The 17138-nt window shown below is 52.6% G+C and overlaps 5 protein-coding genes across 5 annotated transcripts; 1 reads left to right on the top strand and 4 right to left on the bottom strand.

Annotated features, from left to right (window-relative positions):
- Nucleotides 1-842: 842 nt before the first annotated feature.
- On the top strand, nt 843-2483 carry A1O1_07709 (uncharacterized protein; the record flags this gene model as incomplete). Its single annotated transcript, XM_007728575.1, has 2 exons — nt 843-1008; nt 1060-2483. 2 exons carry the CDS (start codon nt 843-845, stop codon nt 2481-2483), a joined length of 1590 nt encoding a protein of 529 aa, XP_007726765.1.
- Nucleotides 2484-5580: 3097 nt separating this feature from the next.
- On the bottom strand, nt 5581-6750 carry A1O1_07708 (H/ACA ribonucleoprotein complex subunit 2; the record flags this gene model as incomplete). Its single annotated transcript, XM_007728574.1, has 2 exons — nt 5581-5981; nt 6288-6750. 2 exons carry the CDS (start codon nt 6748-6750, stop codon nt 5581-5583), a joined length of 864 nt encoding a protein of 287 aa, XP_007726764.1.
- Nucleotides 6751-7482: 732 nt separating this feature from the next.
- Nucleotides 7483-10169, bottom strand: A1O1_07707 (uncharacterized protein; the record flags this gene model as incomplete). Its single annotated transcript, XM_007728573.1, has 3 exons — nt 7483-9653; nt 9713-9868; nt 9986-10169. 3 exons carry the CDS (start codon nt 10167-10169, stop codon nt 7483-7485), a joined length of 2511 nt encoding a protein of 836 aa, XP_007726763.1.
- A 1847-nt stretch (nt 10170-12016) lies between these two features.
- A1O1_07706 (uncharacterized protein) lies at nt 12017-13501 on the bottom strand (the record flags this gene model as incomplete). The annotated part of the gene is made up of 2 exons (XM_007728572.1): nt 12017-13013; nt 13074-13501. The coding sequence occupies 2 exons, from the start codon at nt 13499-13501 to the stop codon at nt 12017-12019; spliced, it is 1425 nt and encodes a 474-aa protein (XP_007726762.1).
- Nucleotides 13502-15023: 1522 nt separating this feature from the next.
- Nucleotides 15024-16522, bottom strand: A1O1_07705 (uncharacterized protein; the record flags this gene model as incomplete). The annotated part of the gene is made up of 3 exons (XM_007728571.1): nt 15024-16328; nt 16379-16394; nt 16449-16522. The coding sequence occupies 3 exons, from the start codon at nt 16520-16522 to the stop codon at nt 15024-15026; spliced, it is 1395 nt and encodes a 464-aa protein (XP_007726761.1).
- Nucleotides 16523-17138: the final 616 nt, after the last annotated feature.

Here is a 17138-nt window from a genome sequence, read left to right as displayed (position 1 = left end):
GAGCAAACAGAGCAAACAAACTGCGCATCTGCCCACCCGTACCTCTTGCACCCATTCCATCCACCATCAAACATCGTGTTGCTTGACCGTAGGCTACTACAATGTACACGCTCCCTCTTTTGACAAAATGCTATGCAATGGCTGCCAGAGACTGATCCAAGAAGCTGACCAAGGCCTTGGTCTTTCTGAGACTTCTCCCGCGGCGAAAAATGAAGCCACCACCGCTGACTTCGAGGCGGCCCTCCGTGACAATTGCTACCTCTGCACGAGGCTGCGACTCCAACTAGGAGGCTCAAAATGGCAGCATATCCTTTCCGATCTGCCCCTTACCAACCTGATTGCATTTGACAAGTCAGCTCACTGCCATCTTCATACTACGATTCTAGTAAGACTGGGTTGCCGACTGACACCCATCTTGGGGCAAGACCAAGATGGAGAGCCTCTCCTCGGCGGCAGCTACTCATACGGCTACTTGCAAGTGGCTCTTCTGCCTCGATCCTTGAGGTGGGCTATCCTTTCCTTGGGCTGAATTTGGCCCCGTCCACATGATATCTTCATCCCTGGTATCGGATAATGTCTGATAAGAATGACTGTCAAGTCCAAGCCTCCATCCAGCTATTGTTCCTGCGAAAAGCGCATCTTCAACTTCAGACCCTCGTGTGCTTGATCTGGTTCATTCTTGGCTCGAGACTTGCAGCTCCTTGCATACCCATTCCAGATGCAATCGTTATTTACAACCCGCATCATATCCTAGCCGATTAATTGACGTGAGACCCGACAATACAGACGTCGACCACTGGAGACTGGTAGAGGTAGAAGCTGAAGAGCTCACAGGTTCTTACATGACTCTCAGTCATAGATGGGGGGCTGAAACCTTCAAGCTGCAGCAGAGTACCCAAGGAAACATGCTTCGTGGTCTGCCTGTCTCGGTTCTGCCCGGGACTTATCAGGATGCCGTCCGTGTAGCCAGACGTTTCAATGTCCGATATCTCTGGATTGACTCTATATGTACATGTCTTCCTCTGTCTCTCATGTTTCACGCTGCTGATAACTTACCAGGCATCTTCCAGGACGAACGACTTGATATCCAGAACGAGGCGAGCATGATGGCTGAAGTCTTTGGCAATGCCACTTGCAACATTTCAGCCTTGTCCGGTAGACATGATAGCCTTTTCTGCACTCGAGTCCCTGATGTGGTCAACAGCGACTGTGTCCTCTTAGAAGCACAAGCCTGCAATCTGCGTCAGTCATACCTTCTAAACGACCTGCAGTTGTGGCGAGGAGAACTCCTTCACATGCCTCTTACCACACGAGGATGGGTCCTTCAAGAGGAACTACTAGCACCTCGCACCATTTACTTTGGGAACAGACAAGTGCTGTGGGATTGTGCAGGGTTTCGTGCTTGCGAAACATATCCTGTAATGCAGCAAAAGAGGCCTCTCCACGTCCCTCCAGAGTTCAACGACAAAACAAACTTCCTTCACGATGAAGAAATCGGACCGATTGCCTCGGTGCTGCGAGTTGCAAAAGCGTCGGTACAAACACCCTACAGCGAATCTGACGTCCATGAACGGCAGCAAATGCTGTTCGATGTGTGGACGCGACTCGTGGCGCACTATTCCCTCCGCGAGTTGACGTTCCCTACAGACAAGCTCCTCGCCATAGCAGGTGTGTCCAAGCTTTTTGGGACGGTCATGCAAGACCAGTCCGTGGCCGGGCTCTGGCGTCGCCATCTCATGGACAGTCTACTCTGGTACGTACGCGCCAACACCAGCACATCCCGTCCGCTTGAGTACCGCGCTCCATCATGGTCGTGGGCTTCTAATGATGGCTATGTCCTCCATGCCGAACCTTTTAGCATGCCCTGGACAGTGGCTCGGGCGCTGAATGCAGAATGCGAGACAGAGGGAGGGGGCGAATACGGCGTGGTCGTCTCGGCACGGCTCCGACTGCAAGCGGCGCTCTTGTGCATGTCAATTGACCACGATGGCAACTGGACTGCTAGCAATGGTCGCTTCTCCGAAAAGCTCAGTATACGCAAAATGCCGCGGCTGATTGTACGACTTGACACCACGGAGGACTTGTCCCGCCTGACGGGGATGCTGGGTGCCATTATCCGGACTACGGCATACCGGCTGACTGACACTGCATCTGGTTCCGGTGATACGACTGTCAATGGTAAGATCCTTCTTGCGGCCCACGGTATCATTCTTGCACCAGTCAAGGCCGCGGTTCGGGATATTGCAGATGATTGCATATCTCAGTCAAACATGACCTTGGCAGCGGCCACAGAGTTTAGGCGCGTCGGGTATTTCGCTCTCGAGGATCGCAGAAGCGGTAGTCTCACTCCGAAATGGGTGCCGGAAGGGTGCAGGATCTTTCATGGACCCCTGGGTCAAGGGGTCGATGGTCAAGGAAGGCGATTGAAAGAGTTTGACTTCGATGGGCAAAGTCAGTGGTTGAAGGTCGTGGATATTGTTTGAATGTCCTTCAACATGTTGGTATTATTGCCGAAACGGATCCAGACGATGAAGAGTTTGGAATATTCCCAAGGCTTCAAAGCATCGGCAGACATCGCAAGGCGCTGCCAGCATCGTTCTCTCCAAGGGGCTTTCGCTGATGAGATCTTCGGAACGATACTAGTTCGGTCATGGTGCCATATTAGTCTTGCTAGGTTACATCAGCCTTGTTATTTTGGTAAGTTGGTATGCGAGCATGTCTAGATCAGGTTCAGCCCTGCCACTGAGGAGCTCATCTTCAAGCCACTTGCGCTCCTTAGAGATTTGGTAGAAGAGTTGAGGGCGAGGGCGAGGTGCCGCAGTCTCCCGTGCGTGTTCTGCCCGTTGTTCTTCAGTCACCGGGTTTATCCTCACACGTCTTTCTGGCTTCGGCGGCGTGACACATGAGCCAAACAGAAGGATGAAGACTGGGGAACCTGGAGGCCAATGGCTTACGACTGTGTTCTGGTACACGACTCGGATAGTACTTCACCGGACCCCACACCGATGCGGAACACCTTGCTGTTTCGATACTAGCCCCGGCAGCACCCAGCGCTTAGTTGAACTCCAGCGTCCGCTACTATTGCACTCCACACTGCACTCTGTAGTCTCTCCCTTCAACATCCTCTTTCACCTACCTAGACGTGACTATTATTCCACTTAAACCTTACAGCGTTTACAGTTGCTATACTATCATGCGAGATGACCCTTCGCTACCGGTTCTTCCGACCTCGGGTCTTGAGCTTCTCGGGAGTGGAGTCTCGGGCATTGTATACTCGGTGTACTCCCTCGACGAGCACACTGTTGTAAAGATCGCTCCCACATACGACAATGAGTACGCCACCGACGAAAGCCTTGAAGACCTGCAGATCGAGAGGTCCGTGTACCAGAAGCTGGGATCTCATCCTCGAATATGTCAATACATTTCCTCAGTCCAACGAGGAATTGTCTGAGAGAGGTTCGGGGAATTGTCCACGTGTCAACCGAGGCTTCATTGCATGCATGATACAAGCCGAAGGTATTGGGAAAATCCCTGAGGATGGGGATATTCTCTCTCTGAGAAGCCAAGATTGCGTGGCTTCTCGCACATCATGGGGAGCAATCGGTCATTGTACTGTGCTTAGGGTCTGTGGCTGATGGTTGCTCGCAATTCAGCAGAGACAGTAGGCGTCCTCGGCGCCTGATTTACAATTTACCACTTTGCTCAATCGGATTCCGCGCTCTCAGTACGACGTCGGGGGTCGGAAGACCGGAATTGACTTCCAGCATATCCTTCCACACTTCGACCCTGCTTCGACTGCTTCGACTGCAACATTCGCTGAAGCATACCCGCGATGTGAGAAGGACCCTCCGCTTTACAACTCTCGACCTCTCTCTTCAAATCCGCCCACAAGAGCAAAGTTGACGGACTGCGGATCTATGGTCGCTGATGATCTCTCTTCGAAAGGGATTTAACGTGTCGAGGTATCTCTTCCGCGTCAATGTCGTCGGATCAAGGCATCCCTCCTCCTCATGCGGTTTGGCCCACCCACAGTGGAGCTTCAAGTTCGAAGTCATCTGTGTAGAAAGAAGCCAGGACTTTTCCCGGTAGACGGTGCCAACAACATTAAAGTTGTCGTCCGCGAGTACAGTTTATGGATCAAGATCATTATGAAAGAAGACGTTCAGGACTCCCACGCGCTCTGACGAGGCGCCCTTGTCTATCAGCTGCGTGTTCACGTCCTAATAGACCTCGCTTGGTAAAGGTCTCGTCGTCATAGCTGCAGTTAGTTCCTGTTTGTGACCATCCAGGATTGCATCTCTATGGCGGTATCCGGGAAAGGATTAAGGGAGAGATAAGTATCAAAGCACGGTAGGTCGTTTATATCGTTCTTGATTCTGAAAAGTACTAAGTAGTACTTGGCAATGTGTGCTCGAGTCGAGCACCGAGAAGGATGTACCTAGTGAGTACTCTTTGGGGGATCAGATCCACGAGACGTCGAGTCGTCCACAGCAGTCAAAGAAAAAGATTGAATTCATCAAGACAACTGAGTTGTTGACGCGGAATCGTGGAAACGAAGCGAGGAGTTGAGGACGAAAGCTGAAACAACGTTGTCAAAGATACTGCTATTCGGGGATGGTGACTCTAGATTCCACTTGTCTTCAAGACGAAACCTGCTCCTGATTTCCATGGTCCAGAAGTTCAGCTTTGGATTCTGATGAGGTGAGGTATACGAGAAAGGCGACACGAATAAGATGCGAGAGGGTACGAAAGACTACGTCCAAAAAACTGCAGCACAACTCTTCGTGAGTACAGGCGTCCGTCCAGGCGTCCCTGAACCGCCACCTCCAGCCTTTCACGGAGAAACTAGGATATGAAAGAAGAGCATGCATTAAAGATGATGAATTGGATGGCCTTCCTTTTCCTTCGAGTTCGGGGCCTTGGGTTATGTCCGCATACCACAAGAACCCGAGTGAACAATACGTATCTCCGGACTGGGACACAGACAGAGACTGGAATGGACAAATGCCTTTTTTGGACGCCGCCCGACGCCAACCCTTGGTACTTATCCGAAACCAGACCGCCTCGGTGATAGACTGACACAGTAATGATATGATGTGCGCACATTCAGCAGAACAACTCAGTCTGCTTGATTCAAGCCGGAGCAAGTGGCAGCGGAAAACAGTCATGGACCCTGGCAACCATCCATCCATCCATCCTCCTCGGCATCGGCATCGGAGAAGAAATTACACCGATGAAGAGATGTGCCGTGCCGTTGGACAGTCGTGTTCTGCTTTTAACAATGAACTCTGATTCCCGTGGAAGTCTGGAGCTGCGTTCGGCTGGAGACCAGATCTCGTAAGTCTTGACAGCATAAGTTGCTCCGTGAGTACCGTTGGTCGAGATCGTGGAAAATGATATATCGCGCATCGCCCAAGTCCCCAGCGACCCACTCGCTACTGAGCCGAAGGGGGTTTGCCACGGCGACAGAGCGAGGAGCGTCTCCCCCACATCCGAAGCCACAACCACCCTGACATGTTCACTGCATCTCCGCCGTCTCATCCGTACAATGCCTCCAGTAGCCAAATGGGACATGTAGATCTAGATCTTGACATGCCGGCCCTCCCTCTGCACAGTCTTAACAAGACTCTTGTAGGTTTCTTCCCAGTTCTCACCGTCGGCGTCGGCATTCTTGGCTTTGCTGTCCTTGGAGTCCTTGTCCTTGGCCTTCTTGGACACGTCGTGACTGACCATGACCACGCTGGTGGGCCGTTTCGTCTGGCTGGCGATGCCCAGCTCAGCACGGCTTGTGACATAAATGTACGGGATGTTATGGTCCTCGCAAAGCACGGGGATATGGCTGATCACGTCCATTGGGGAGATGTCAGCGGCGAGAATGACGATACCGATCGGCAGAGGCGAGCTGGCGTCTGACAAGGGTGATTTGCGAAGAGCCTTGACGACTTCCTTGACGCCACGTTTGAGCGCGCGTTGAGCGGCGGCTGTACAGAAACTCATGTCAGCACATCTATCTTGTCGAACAATTACAGAATAGTCGGCATTCGTAGAAACCATAGTGACCAGACACATCTTCAAGTCCTCGAGGTGAATACGACGCGCATGATATCTGCTCTTGCCAGAACGGCAGCCAGACAATACGCCACGCCAGATGAATTCTCGCCGAGGACAAATAGAACACCACTCATGGTTGGATAGAAGAGCGTCGAGTGGAGGACAGGTCGTCCCAGCTCTCAGAGCAGGGTCGGAAGCGCAATGGAAAGAAACCGGAGGTAGATGGACAGACATACCTTTCTTGACGCTTTTAAACACCTTCTTCGCGACCTTCTCATCGGCAAGCGGATTGGCAAATGGCACCAACGCGCCGATAGGCCTTGCAGCTTTCTCCAGCTTCTCGTCCTTCTTCACACTCGTCTTGTTCTCGTCGTCGCTGTCCTCCTTCATCTCCTCATCCTCATCCTCGCTCTTTCCAACAGCCACTCCCGCACCGTCTTCCTCGTCGTCGTCATCTTCGCTAGTGTCCTCATTCTTGGCCTTCTTCTCCTTCTTTGGCGTCTGCGACTTTCCGTCTTCTAGCTCATTAAGTGCCTTCTCCGCGAGTGCTTTGCGCTTCTCCTTCTTTTCTTTCTTGTCGCTCTTGACCTTCTTCACGCCCGAGGTCTCGGCCTTTTTGGCTTGTTTCTCGGCCTTGCGAGCGGCCTTGCGCTCTTCTTTGGACACTTTGGCGTCCGTGCTGGATTTTTCCTTGGCCATTGTTGCGGTTCAAGTTCGAGAGGATGTGCGCGTTTGTGGTCTCGACTGGAACTGTTTCTAGGAAATATTTATAACCAAATTGATCGCAAGGACTTGGATAAATCGCCAAGGCACTCCTGGTTCCTCGAATTTATGGGCACGTTCGCTCGCGATTCGTCGGTTGCACGAAGTAGTAATGGTCCTCTCGCCGAGTGTGCCAGGAGCAAGTTTGTTGCTGTGATGAGCGGTGAGGGACTGTGCAGACGGGAGCTCGGCACACAGTACTTAGGTTGAGGGTAAACAGGGAAGTAAAGTAGCTGGCGGAAACTGCACTGAGCGTCCGAAGTCTCACAATTAATTGCTCTCCGCACCAAAAAAAATGATGGTCGTGAAGGTTCGAAATTTTGGTGGAGTACTCTCTGCAAAATGGTACTAACCTGGTACTAGTAATCTTAGTAAGTACTAGTACCCCAGGAAGGTGCTAGTTAGGATAGGGACTACCAGAATAGGCGCCCTCATTTAGAGTTGGTGCGAAAATAGGCTAAAACTCCGGGCTTAGGCTCACATCCGTTCAGCAAAGAATACCTAATTCTTTGATTGGCTGCGCTGATGCGGCAGAAGCGTCTGAGATCTGAGACGACTTCACACCCGTTGACTATTGCAAGAGCCTCAACGCCATGCTGATGCCGTTGACAAGAACTATTCCAAAGTAGTCAAGTTCGTAAAGATATCATAAGCGTTTCATGCTCAAGATTACTCCGGCCGTCTCGGATCCGGGACAGCTTGCCTGCGTTGATTTGAACCCTCACCCGCTGGCCTTTCAGGAACGGTCGACAATGATCCCTCCCGTGGTTTGTCAAACGACCTTCCCCGCGGACCCAATTGATCCTGCGTGAGGGCAACCAGGCTGCTCCGCGATGTGCCTTGTTCACTCCCGGAAGCTGGCGGACTCCTTGCTCTTTCCTTCTCAGCCTGCCTTTCCTCTCTAGTCTGGGCCATCTTGGCCTTCCACTTCCCAAACAGACCCTTCTTCTCAGTCTCCCCACCTTGTTCCTTTGAGATGTCACCTGATTCTTGACTCGACTGTCCAGCAAGTGGGTGTTGGCCGCTCGTCACTGAAGCATCCTGAGAGTCGGCCGTAAAGCTCTTTCTAGGTCGGTGTAAACTACCAAGAGAACTGTTGCTTCCTCCGGCGCCTTGGTTTTGCCCGATAGGAGGCGGAGGTGCCAATGGCGAATTCTCCCCCTTTTTGGCGGAGGACGAAAACCTCCACCTACGCCGTCGCCTTTCCTGGTCGGGTTGCGGCAGCGTGTCATCGACGAGCTCGGCTTCCGAGTGATCGGTAAAGGACGACCGTGAGTGTATAGATCCAGGAGGGCTAGTCCGGGGTCTCAGACCAGCTACGTGGTTGTGTACATTGCTTCGGATGATGGGAGTCGGATACTGATTCGAGGCAGGCATCTCATCGACGGGAGTGGCCCCAGTATTTGTCAAGGTAGGGGCTTGCGGAGTAGCCAGCGGGTCTGGTGCGCTTCCACTGTTGATATCGGGCGATACCAGAGGTGTGTGGAAGCCCTCCTGCTCTTCCCCATGCAACGAGTTCAAAGAGCTCTGCGCGCTCTCATTGGAGCTGCCAGGAATTCTCTGCCTCTTCTGCAGTTTCCTGGGCTGTCTTGCCTGTGGCTCCGAAGGGCCAAAGATAGGCGACTTATGAAGTAAATTCGATATTTTTCGTTCACGAGTGGTCGCAGGAGCTGGCGCAGAGTCCGGAGCCGGAGCTGCAGCCTGAGTGAAGCCTTGGCCGAGATGAGTTCCCATAGACGGCGTGACGGGGGGAGACTGTGTCCGGTGTTGAGATGGCTGAGCAGCCGCCACCACTTTGATGTTGCCAGCATGGGTTAGTATAGAACCTTTATTTCCATTGACTCCGTCTGGGGCAACGACAGATTCAGATTGCGACGACTTGGATTCGGTGGCCTCTCGACTGGCAACCAGGGTCACGGAGCCTCCCAGGGGAGAGCCGCCTGCTGCCAAGGAAGGATCGGAGACATCATTCAATCTCTGGAAGCGGCCAGACTTGATGACGGGCGATCGTTTCGACGGAACTGTGTTGCTTCGTGCGATCCCTCCACCAGAGTTGGCTGCTACAAATGAGCCAACACCTGGGGGTGTACCTGGGCTCGACATCCCTGGACTACCTCTGTCCCTTGACCCCCGCGAGGACACGGAGACGTTGCGCCGGACTCCGTACTTCCGCAAACTGTCCGCACCAGCACTTGCATTTGACGTTGAGCGTCCGATGACCTTGGGGGAGCGTACAGAGGGCGGCCCGCTCTCGACGTCCTTCTGCGTCTTTTCGTCCACAGCTGTTCCAGACATCCCAATGAGAAAATTGTCCTGATTTTCGATCAAGAAGACCAACACGTCTTGACTGAGCCTATACTCCATTGGGGACATGTCGTGCGATGGGTGGGAAATGATACCGGGTTGGAAGATTGCCGCTAGGTTGGCGGCGGGCATGCGGTTGAGGTCTGACTTTGATGCGAATACCGCCAGTAGGTCGAGGATATAAAGGAGTAATTGACGATTCAAAGGAGGAAGTTCGGTAATGAGTTTTTGATAGGCTCGCACGGCTGCATTGTGTTCTTCCATGGTTAGGTCGCGAGGCTGGACGTCACCGTCGGGCCCATAGATCGCATGACTGGCGCGGAGAGGCTCGCGAAACCGTTCATAGAAGTCGAGGGGAATGATAGGTTCAGGTAGTTGATTCAGGTAGCGACGCAAGATGTTGGCCGCATCATGTACTGTGTAGCCAGTCCAGTCCAGGCCTTTTCCATATCTGTCGGGTGAGTCGAACACCGTCTGCAAATCCTTGATCCTTTTGGCAGATCCGCTCAGTCGAAAGATGCCTTCCACATCGGTGGCTAGATCTGTGTAAGCCGAATGCTATGTGGAAAAGGACGACGGCGTTAATGGTCCCTACCTTTCTCTTTCAAAAACACGCCGCACTTTGCAACTACTATAGGCACGTATCCATAAATGAAGCTTTCGCCATTTTCGTTCTGCAATGAGATGGCAACGTTCGCATATCTGATGCTGTCGGCCAGAGGCACACCAAATATTCCAGGTCCAATATCGCCTGCAACGTAGTTAGTGACGAGCCTGAAAATGTAGATGGACAATTCCTCAGAGAATTGATCGGCTGTCTATGTGCGCAGGCTGGTGTGCACTACTAATGGGCGGGCGCGTTTCTCACCTTTGTCATCCGTCTTCTCGGTTGTCTTCCGAAATTTCCTCCACCATGATGCCAATTCTCTTTTCGATGGCGGGGATGCTGAGGCCAAGGGTGTAGTTGTAGGCGCGGGCGCAGGTGTGTTGCGAGGAAGAGGTTGGATGACAGGTTCTGGAGAGCCCGTTGTCCCTGCACCTCCTGTCGCCATCATGCGGCTACAGGCGCAGTGCGCTCTTCACCCGAAATGGACGGGTTAAGACAGTGGCCCGAAATGTAGACGAGATGCGTTGCGGTGCGGTAATAGTAGTATATGATGTAGTTCTTTGCGCCAGACGCCGCCGCAGCCTAGAAGAGGATTCGGTCGGGGCGAGCTTCGCTGTCGCGCTATATTGACAAGGATTCGGAGGAAACCGAGAACAGGGCGCTAGAACGCACAACATGCAAATATGTCCGACGCTTCTGGAGAGGGCAAGAATGAGTAAATTGTATCGATGTCAGAGGTAAGGACTCGGAAGGATCAGCTGAAGGAGAGGCTGGCCAAGTGGCTCCAGGAGGGCGTCGATCACTAGCACGATAGAATGACAAGCGGCGAGGCGCAGGATCTCTGGCACTTGCGACTCCGAATCTGACTTCAGGCTGGGGTCACGATCTCTCCCAGAGTATCCAAGGAGGGACCGAAGCTGGAAGGACAGTGTTGACCCTCGAAAAGGACGAGACTGTTGCAGTAGTATGCCAGAAGGAGGAATGAGATGAGATTTGGACGATTGTTGGTCGAGCGCAGCCTGCCAGTTCAGGTTGTCGGGGGATGGCTACAAATACATACCCGTGTTAATAAATCCTCGCCATCATGGATCCAGCTAATTCTTACGGCTGCAGGACGAGACGAGAGGTAGCAACGGTACAGAATACAGGATGCACAATTCACACCCGCCAGCTCTGCACAGCCTGCAATAAATGAGTCCTGTGACCAAGCTGTATTTGTTGTTGTTGTCCGCCTGTCATTGCTTGCTACCTACTCTACCTGCGGGCCTAAAAGGTACCTATGATTTCTCGATGCGCCCTGCAGGCATGAAGTACTGTACGAGATTGCGTACGCAAGCTACCTACCTCCTCAGGTCGGGTACCCAAGGGTATAACCATCCTATTATTGTTTGTTGCTCCGAGTCTGACCGGTCATCCAAGCTCTGATGAGACGTGAAACGTGCCGGCAGTGCGCCTTTGGCCTTTACAACACCGTGTCCTTGAAGTTGAGTATCTATCTTACTTTAGGTAGTCTTCCTCCCACGCCTCTCGCCCTCTATTCACTGACATACTCTATAACATACTAACGCGGGCGGAGGACGCAGCTTCCAACCACTGATTGCACTGCAGACGAAGGAATAATGTCCAGGACGTGTCATTCCTCTGTGATCTGCGTTTCGCATCGGCGCGTTTTCGACCCCTCCCCTATATATATCCACGGCTCCAAAGGCTACCTACGTGCCGCAAGCCATCCCTGCCAACCTGGTTACACTACTTACTGAGGCACTGCATCAGGCGGTGTCAAGTGTCGACCTTGGGAACGTCTTCTGGCCAACCACGGCATCTAGAATGGTCCTTGGACGGGTCAGGACTACTAGGTCGAGAGAGGGGAAACAGAACTGCCACAAATGGGCACAATGAGAAGGAAACAAGTCAGTTTGCAGCTGATGAGGTGTGTAATTCGATGGATACATTCAAGACTTGCTATGGTATGTCTAGTATGGACCCCAACCACGGCCCCCAATCCTCTCTATAAGTGGCTGAAGGCCGCATTTCCACCATTGCTGCCTGGGGGACCCGGGCCAAACCTGGCTCCGCGGAACCAACAAGAGACCATCAACGCCTTCTCATAAACCTGGTGCTCATGAAACGCAGACTCCACTGGAGGGTCATGCTCGGAGTAGAAACGCCATTCAATGGTGGATTCCGAATCAGTCGTCAAGTAAAATATGACTTTGGGAATCGATCACATTCCCAAAGGGAAACCGTATCCAGGCAATGCGTTCGTATTCGTGATATCGTCGTTATAACATCCTATTGCTCTTGCTGTTGCTTTTTCTCTTCCGCCTCTTCGAAGTCATCCTCGACGATGGCATTGGCAAGCTGAGGCGCACCGCCGCCGATGGTCAGATTCTTCATTTGCTTCTCGAATTCTCGCTTCATGCCAAATTTGACGGCGTCCAGGACATTGTCCACCGTCATTTTGGGCATGTAAGCAGGTCGGGTGCCTTCCTGGAAGACGCCTGTTCTGACCAGGATGGAGAACCATTGGGCAGACGACCTGCCACTTTCGTCGAATTCATTCGTCCCGCGAATGTCGGACTCCGGGGTATCACCCACGAAGTAAACCGTCTCCGGAGGCCGGTCGATGCCGTGGGTATCTTTGCGCCATTGCTGTAGAAGCCGAGTTGCAAATTCGAAGGTGCCCACCTGGGGCTTTCCGAACGCAACCGTCTTCAGTTCCTTGCCGGTGATGGCTTTGAACATGGCCTCGAGAGAAGCCCGCAGAGCCCCCATACCGATTCGAGAGTAGCTGTGAGAAGTGGCCCAGACGACATCGTTGTGCGAGAAAAATACCGGAGGACCCTCGTCGAACGTTTCCGAGCGGGTGCCCAGCCGACCATTCTTACTCATGCAGAGATCGAGAATGATCTGGGAGTCTCCCGCCCAGTCTCTGCTGTCGGCAAAGACGAAGACGGCCTCGATGTTGACCTCTCCGTAGTTGCGTTTCTTCGAGTTTCTCAGCTCCTCCTCGGTCAGCGTACGGAAAGGAGTGGTGTGTTTGTTGTCCTTGATGATATCTCCTGGAGTGATCACATCCTTGAACCCATAGCCCTCGGCGACTTTACGGCACTTTTCGCCTTCACCACCAACGACAAGAACAGTGTGGTATTTCTCCGCCATCTCCCTCATGGGTGTATGGCCACAGATGAACTGTCCAGGTGACACCTCCATCTGCAGCTGCTGTGAAAGCTGAATGCACCGTTCCTCTTCGGTTTTACCGCCGCCGTTGGTCACGAAAATGTAGGGCCTATTGAAGATTGTCAGCAGTTGTTGCCAGGCACAAAATAGAGAGGTTCAGTTGGCTTACACTTTGATGCCGTATTCATTTTGGCCGTTGAGCACCTTCATGGCCTCAATTGCTTCGGGAATGACCTCGCCTCCTCGGATGAGCACACCGTCGATATCGAACGCGAAGGCATACTTGTCAGTCGTCCTGAGGCCCGAGTCATCTGGCGTGGGAGGCCCAGACTCGTTTGGCGTGCTGGTCTCCGAAGATGTGACCAAATGGTGTTTGGCCATCTCCATGGCCTGGGCGGTTTCGTTGGCATTGGTCTTGGATTTCAGATGTGCAGGCGGTGCAACGACTGTCGGTCCTGAGAACAGATCGGCCCGGGTCACACTTTGACTAGACAATCTCCGTGTCTCTCTCCGAGATCGCTTGCCGTTAGGAGTAGGAGAGAGCAGGTTGTTGTCGTTGTCCTGGACGGCACAGGTGTCTGTTTCTTGGGTCGCCATGTTGGCAATTCTAGTGCCTGTACCAGTCAAAGTATAGAGTCGACTTTCAGGATGTTGGCTACAGAATGATAAAAGTGTTTTACAAGAATATACACAGAGAAATGGGTCCGAGCGAAAAGGCTGCTAGTTCTCCCGGGCAGGGGGTCCAGCGCTTATATACCACCTTCAAGTTCTGACCGACAGCCTCCGATTCTTCTGGAGACATACTAAAATATTTAGGGACACGTACCGACGACCACACCGACCACACCGACCACACGTGGATACCTAGAAGAGTGGATTGATAGAAGATAACTGCAACCAAAACAGTGGGTATCACGAAAACAAAGGCGAAGCCCGTCGTTTGAAGACTGGGTCTAAGGCCCCGGAGTTGATATCCACTTGAGGATTTGATACAGGCCAAATGACGTCGACATGATGGAGTCATTCGGCCGAGTGGGCGAATGAGGAAAATGTGCCTATCGACGAAGACTCGGACCGTGATAAAGGCCCAAGCCTCCAAGTAGTGTTGGGGGGAAAATTGGTATAGGTGATAGGTGAGTGGTGATTAAAAGACTCGACCGGTAGCCCGCTAGGGAAGAGTGATGGGCATCAGCTCGTCCCTTTCCCATGTCTTGCCCCGAGCGATTCAATATTTTGCAGACTTTTCATATGGCATTCATGCTCGTGTTGAAAAGAGCCTCCCCTGCCAAAAACAGGCAGCAGGAAAAAGACGCCGGTTCGCTCAACCAAACAGCTCAGCCAGCCGTGCTTTGATGGTCCCGTTATTGGTGGCACATCAGCTTACTGTCCTTTCGCTGCCAGAGACCCTGCTCCCTTCTTTTTGGTCTCTGCCGGTCTTGCCCAAGCTTCTGCAAGGGTTTTCGGTGGATATCGATGGATATCGATGGATCTGGCCTGAAACCCAGTCGTGGACCCTGTTCTACCCGCCATTCGTGTAACCGAACGCCACTTCTGTCATTACCTCCCCTGTCAAATCAGCGGCTTGCCTAGTCAGGAACGCCCAGGGTTGGAATTGAAGTCTGCAAGTGATTTCTTCGGTGTTTGATCAGTCCGTTAGGTAAACTTTCGGTGCCGCAGCATTCGAGGTTACGCTTTCACATGCGCACCATGACACGTTCATTAGTCCCAAGTAACGCTTCCTTGGTAGAGCCCATGCAATCGGTACAGGACAGTCAGCGCTAGACTTTGGTGCTTCACATGGCACACTGAACGCCAGGCACTCGGTAGAAGGATACTCGGAGGTGCCGAGCGGTGTTCAGGCTGACGGCCGGAAGGGATAAGCCGGCTTGTTGCGAATGATCTTCAATTGCTAACCATAACCGTGCTATACAAAACAGACAGAGCAAAGGGGACAGCTTGAGCCACACCTGTCCGGAAATGCGCTGACTACCAAAGTCTCCAACACCTTCGCTAAAAAAGAAGAGCTGAACGCTGAACATGACGCCGCGCTGTCTATTCGAAATTCAAAACACCAAGTCACATGCAGAGCTCAATCTCCAGGTGACGTGCCGATCCGTGTTCAAATGTAAAATTCGTTTTCGAGCCAATGACGGACCACCACCTTTCCCTCCTCAAATGCAGGCCGAGGAGAGCGTACAATGATTGCAGCATGACTGTGACTGCTCTTATGAATATGCACAGGAAACTTGCGGAATCCCACGTCGTCGAGCGCCTTGATCATTGCAAACTGCATGGCAGTTAATGCTAGGGTGGGGAAGTCGGGAGATCTCTCTGATACCGAGATGTCTTTCTTCGTTGTGTCGACGTCTGTCTTTTCAGAAAGCAAGGACTCCGAGGACCCGTTGCCAAGTGTCGACATCGAGGACGAAGGCACTCCGGTGGCCATCTCCTCGGATCCTTGGGGAAGATATTCCTGCTCCTGCGCCGAATTTACGTTCTCAAACGCATCCTCCAGGCCAACTCGCATCTCTCGGACCATGTAAGGGATCCGATACATTCTAAAGCCCACCCCGTGTTTGTCGGTCTCGTGAAGCTGGATACGGCGACGGCTCCGGAGAGTTTGGACACATGAGTTGGCCAGGAATGCCAGGGTCGCCACAGGAATAAGAACAATCAGAGCGAGAAGGATCGGCGCCCGGCGCAGGAAGGTCTGGCTGCTGTGACGCACTCGCTGATAGAAGGATGGCAGCTCCTGATCTGGTATGAGATCGCAAGGATGGTCAGGATCCAATATCACAGGCTCATAACCCTTCAAATAATGGATATTGATCCTGTTGAGCTCGATGAAAGGATCCGTCCTAGAAATTCCCGTGGTATAGAAAACCGCAGACCTGTCGTTGACAATGTTGGCGTAGAGCGATCGGTGTTGAAAACGTGCAAGCGCATGTATGAAGATACTGTCAGGGTCGGCCAAAACACTCAGAATTGGTCTGTCGGTGTTCCTGAACTTGTCAATCATGAACAATTGCCGCCCAGAGGCAGAGAGTGTCCTAGCACCCAGGACATTCCATAAGTGGTTTTGATAGCCCGTCAATGGGGTTCTGACGCCGAGGTGTGGAGTTGCAAACGTGGTGAAGTTGATCGGGCTGATCTTGTCAAAATATCCCTTCGAGTCCAGCAGGCCGACAGCGTAGCGGGCAACCAGGCCACCCAGAGAATACCCAACAATCGAGAACTTTGTGATCTTGTAGCCATCGCGCCCTAGCTCTTGTAGAATGTCCTCGATCTCTTTGGCGATCCGCTCTCCACCCACTTCGATACCATCGTAGGTCAAGGAGGAACCGTTGTTGCGACAGGCGTGTACAATGAGCTCTTCTTCATTGTACCGTTCGCGGAGGGCTTGGGCGAGATAGTTGAGGTGACTCTAGAGCAAGAATTAGCGGTCTCGACTGCGCAAGTGTTTCCATACTATACCGCGTTGCCCCAAAGCCTATGAAAGTGTTAGTCATATTGTGTCCAGCAATGGGTATGCTGTGGCGCGCACCCGTGGACCAATGCAACCAGATGAGAAGCCTTGTTCGGAGTGTAACTTCCTGATTTCCGTGTGGCCTCAGCCATATCCGGCTTGTAAAAGAGTGCTTGTCTGTCGAAGCTGCGCAAGTCGAATGGAAGTGCTGTAGCCATGCTCTTCGAAGGGAGATCTTTGTTGATGCCTCTAGTATATGCCCTGCAGAAGTATGACGACAAGCCCGAAGCAGTAAGCCCACGGACTGGTCAACCTGCTTGGGCTTTAGCTGGTCGTGGAATGGGGTGACGCTAAAGGGCTCCCTAAGGTGTGCCTAAGATATGCCTCTGCTATCCAAGCGTCCGAAGGTGAAGGCTCAGGCTCCTTGACCGCCACTGCAGGCTGCAGCGAAAATGCCACTGACGGAATGATTGGTCCAGAATCCTCTGCTCGCTCGTGATATTTCCTGAGTATCTTGTTGCTATCACAGCTATCTCGCTGCTACCTTCTTCCGCCACTGACGCCGAACGATAATGCCAACTGGAGATTTGGCTGTATTCGTGGTCTCGCACGGTCCGTCCTAAGCCAGTGTGCTCGTCGTCGCACCACGTTGCCACACAGCTGCGACCAGTGGAGGCGGACTACGGTTTCTGGGCGTGTGTAAGAGCCTCCAAGATCCGTAGGCGATGAAAAGAGTGAGCGTCAGAAGCGAGGTGTCACAAGATTTGG

Source organism: Capronia coronata, assembly GCF_000585585.1.
Source record: "Capronia coronata CBS 617.96 chromosome Unknown acBCG-supercont1.7, whole genome shotgun sequence".
Lineage (NCBI taxonomy): Eukaryota > Fungi > Ascomycota > Eurotiomycetes > Chaetothyriales > Herpotrichiellaceae > Capronia > Capronia coronata.
Note: the sequence above shows the minus strand (reverse complement) of the source record. Positions and strands in the feature narration are given on the sequence as shown.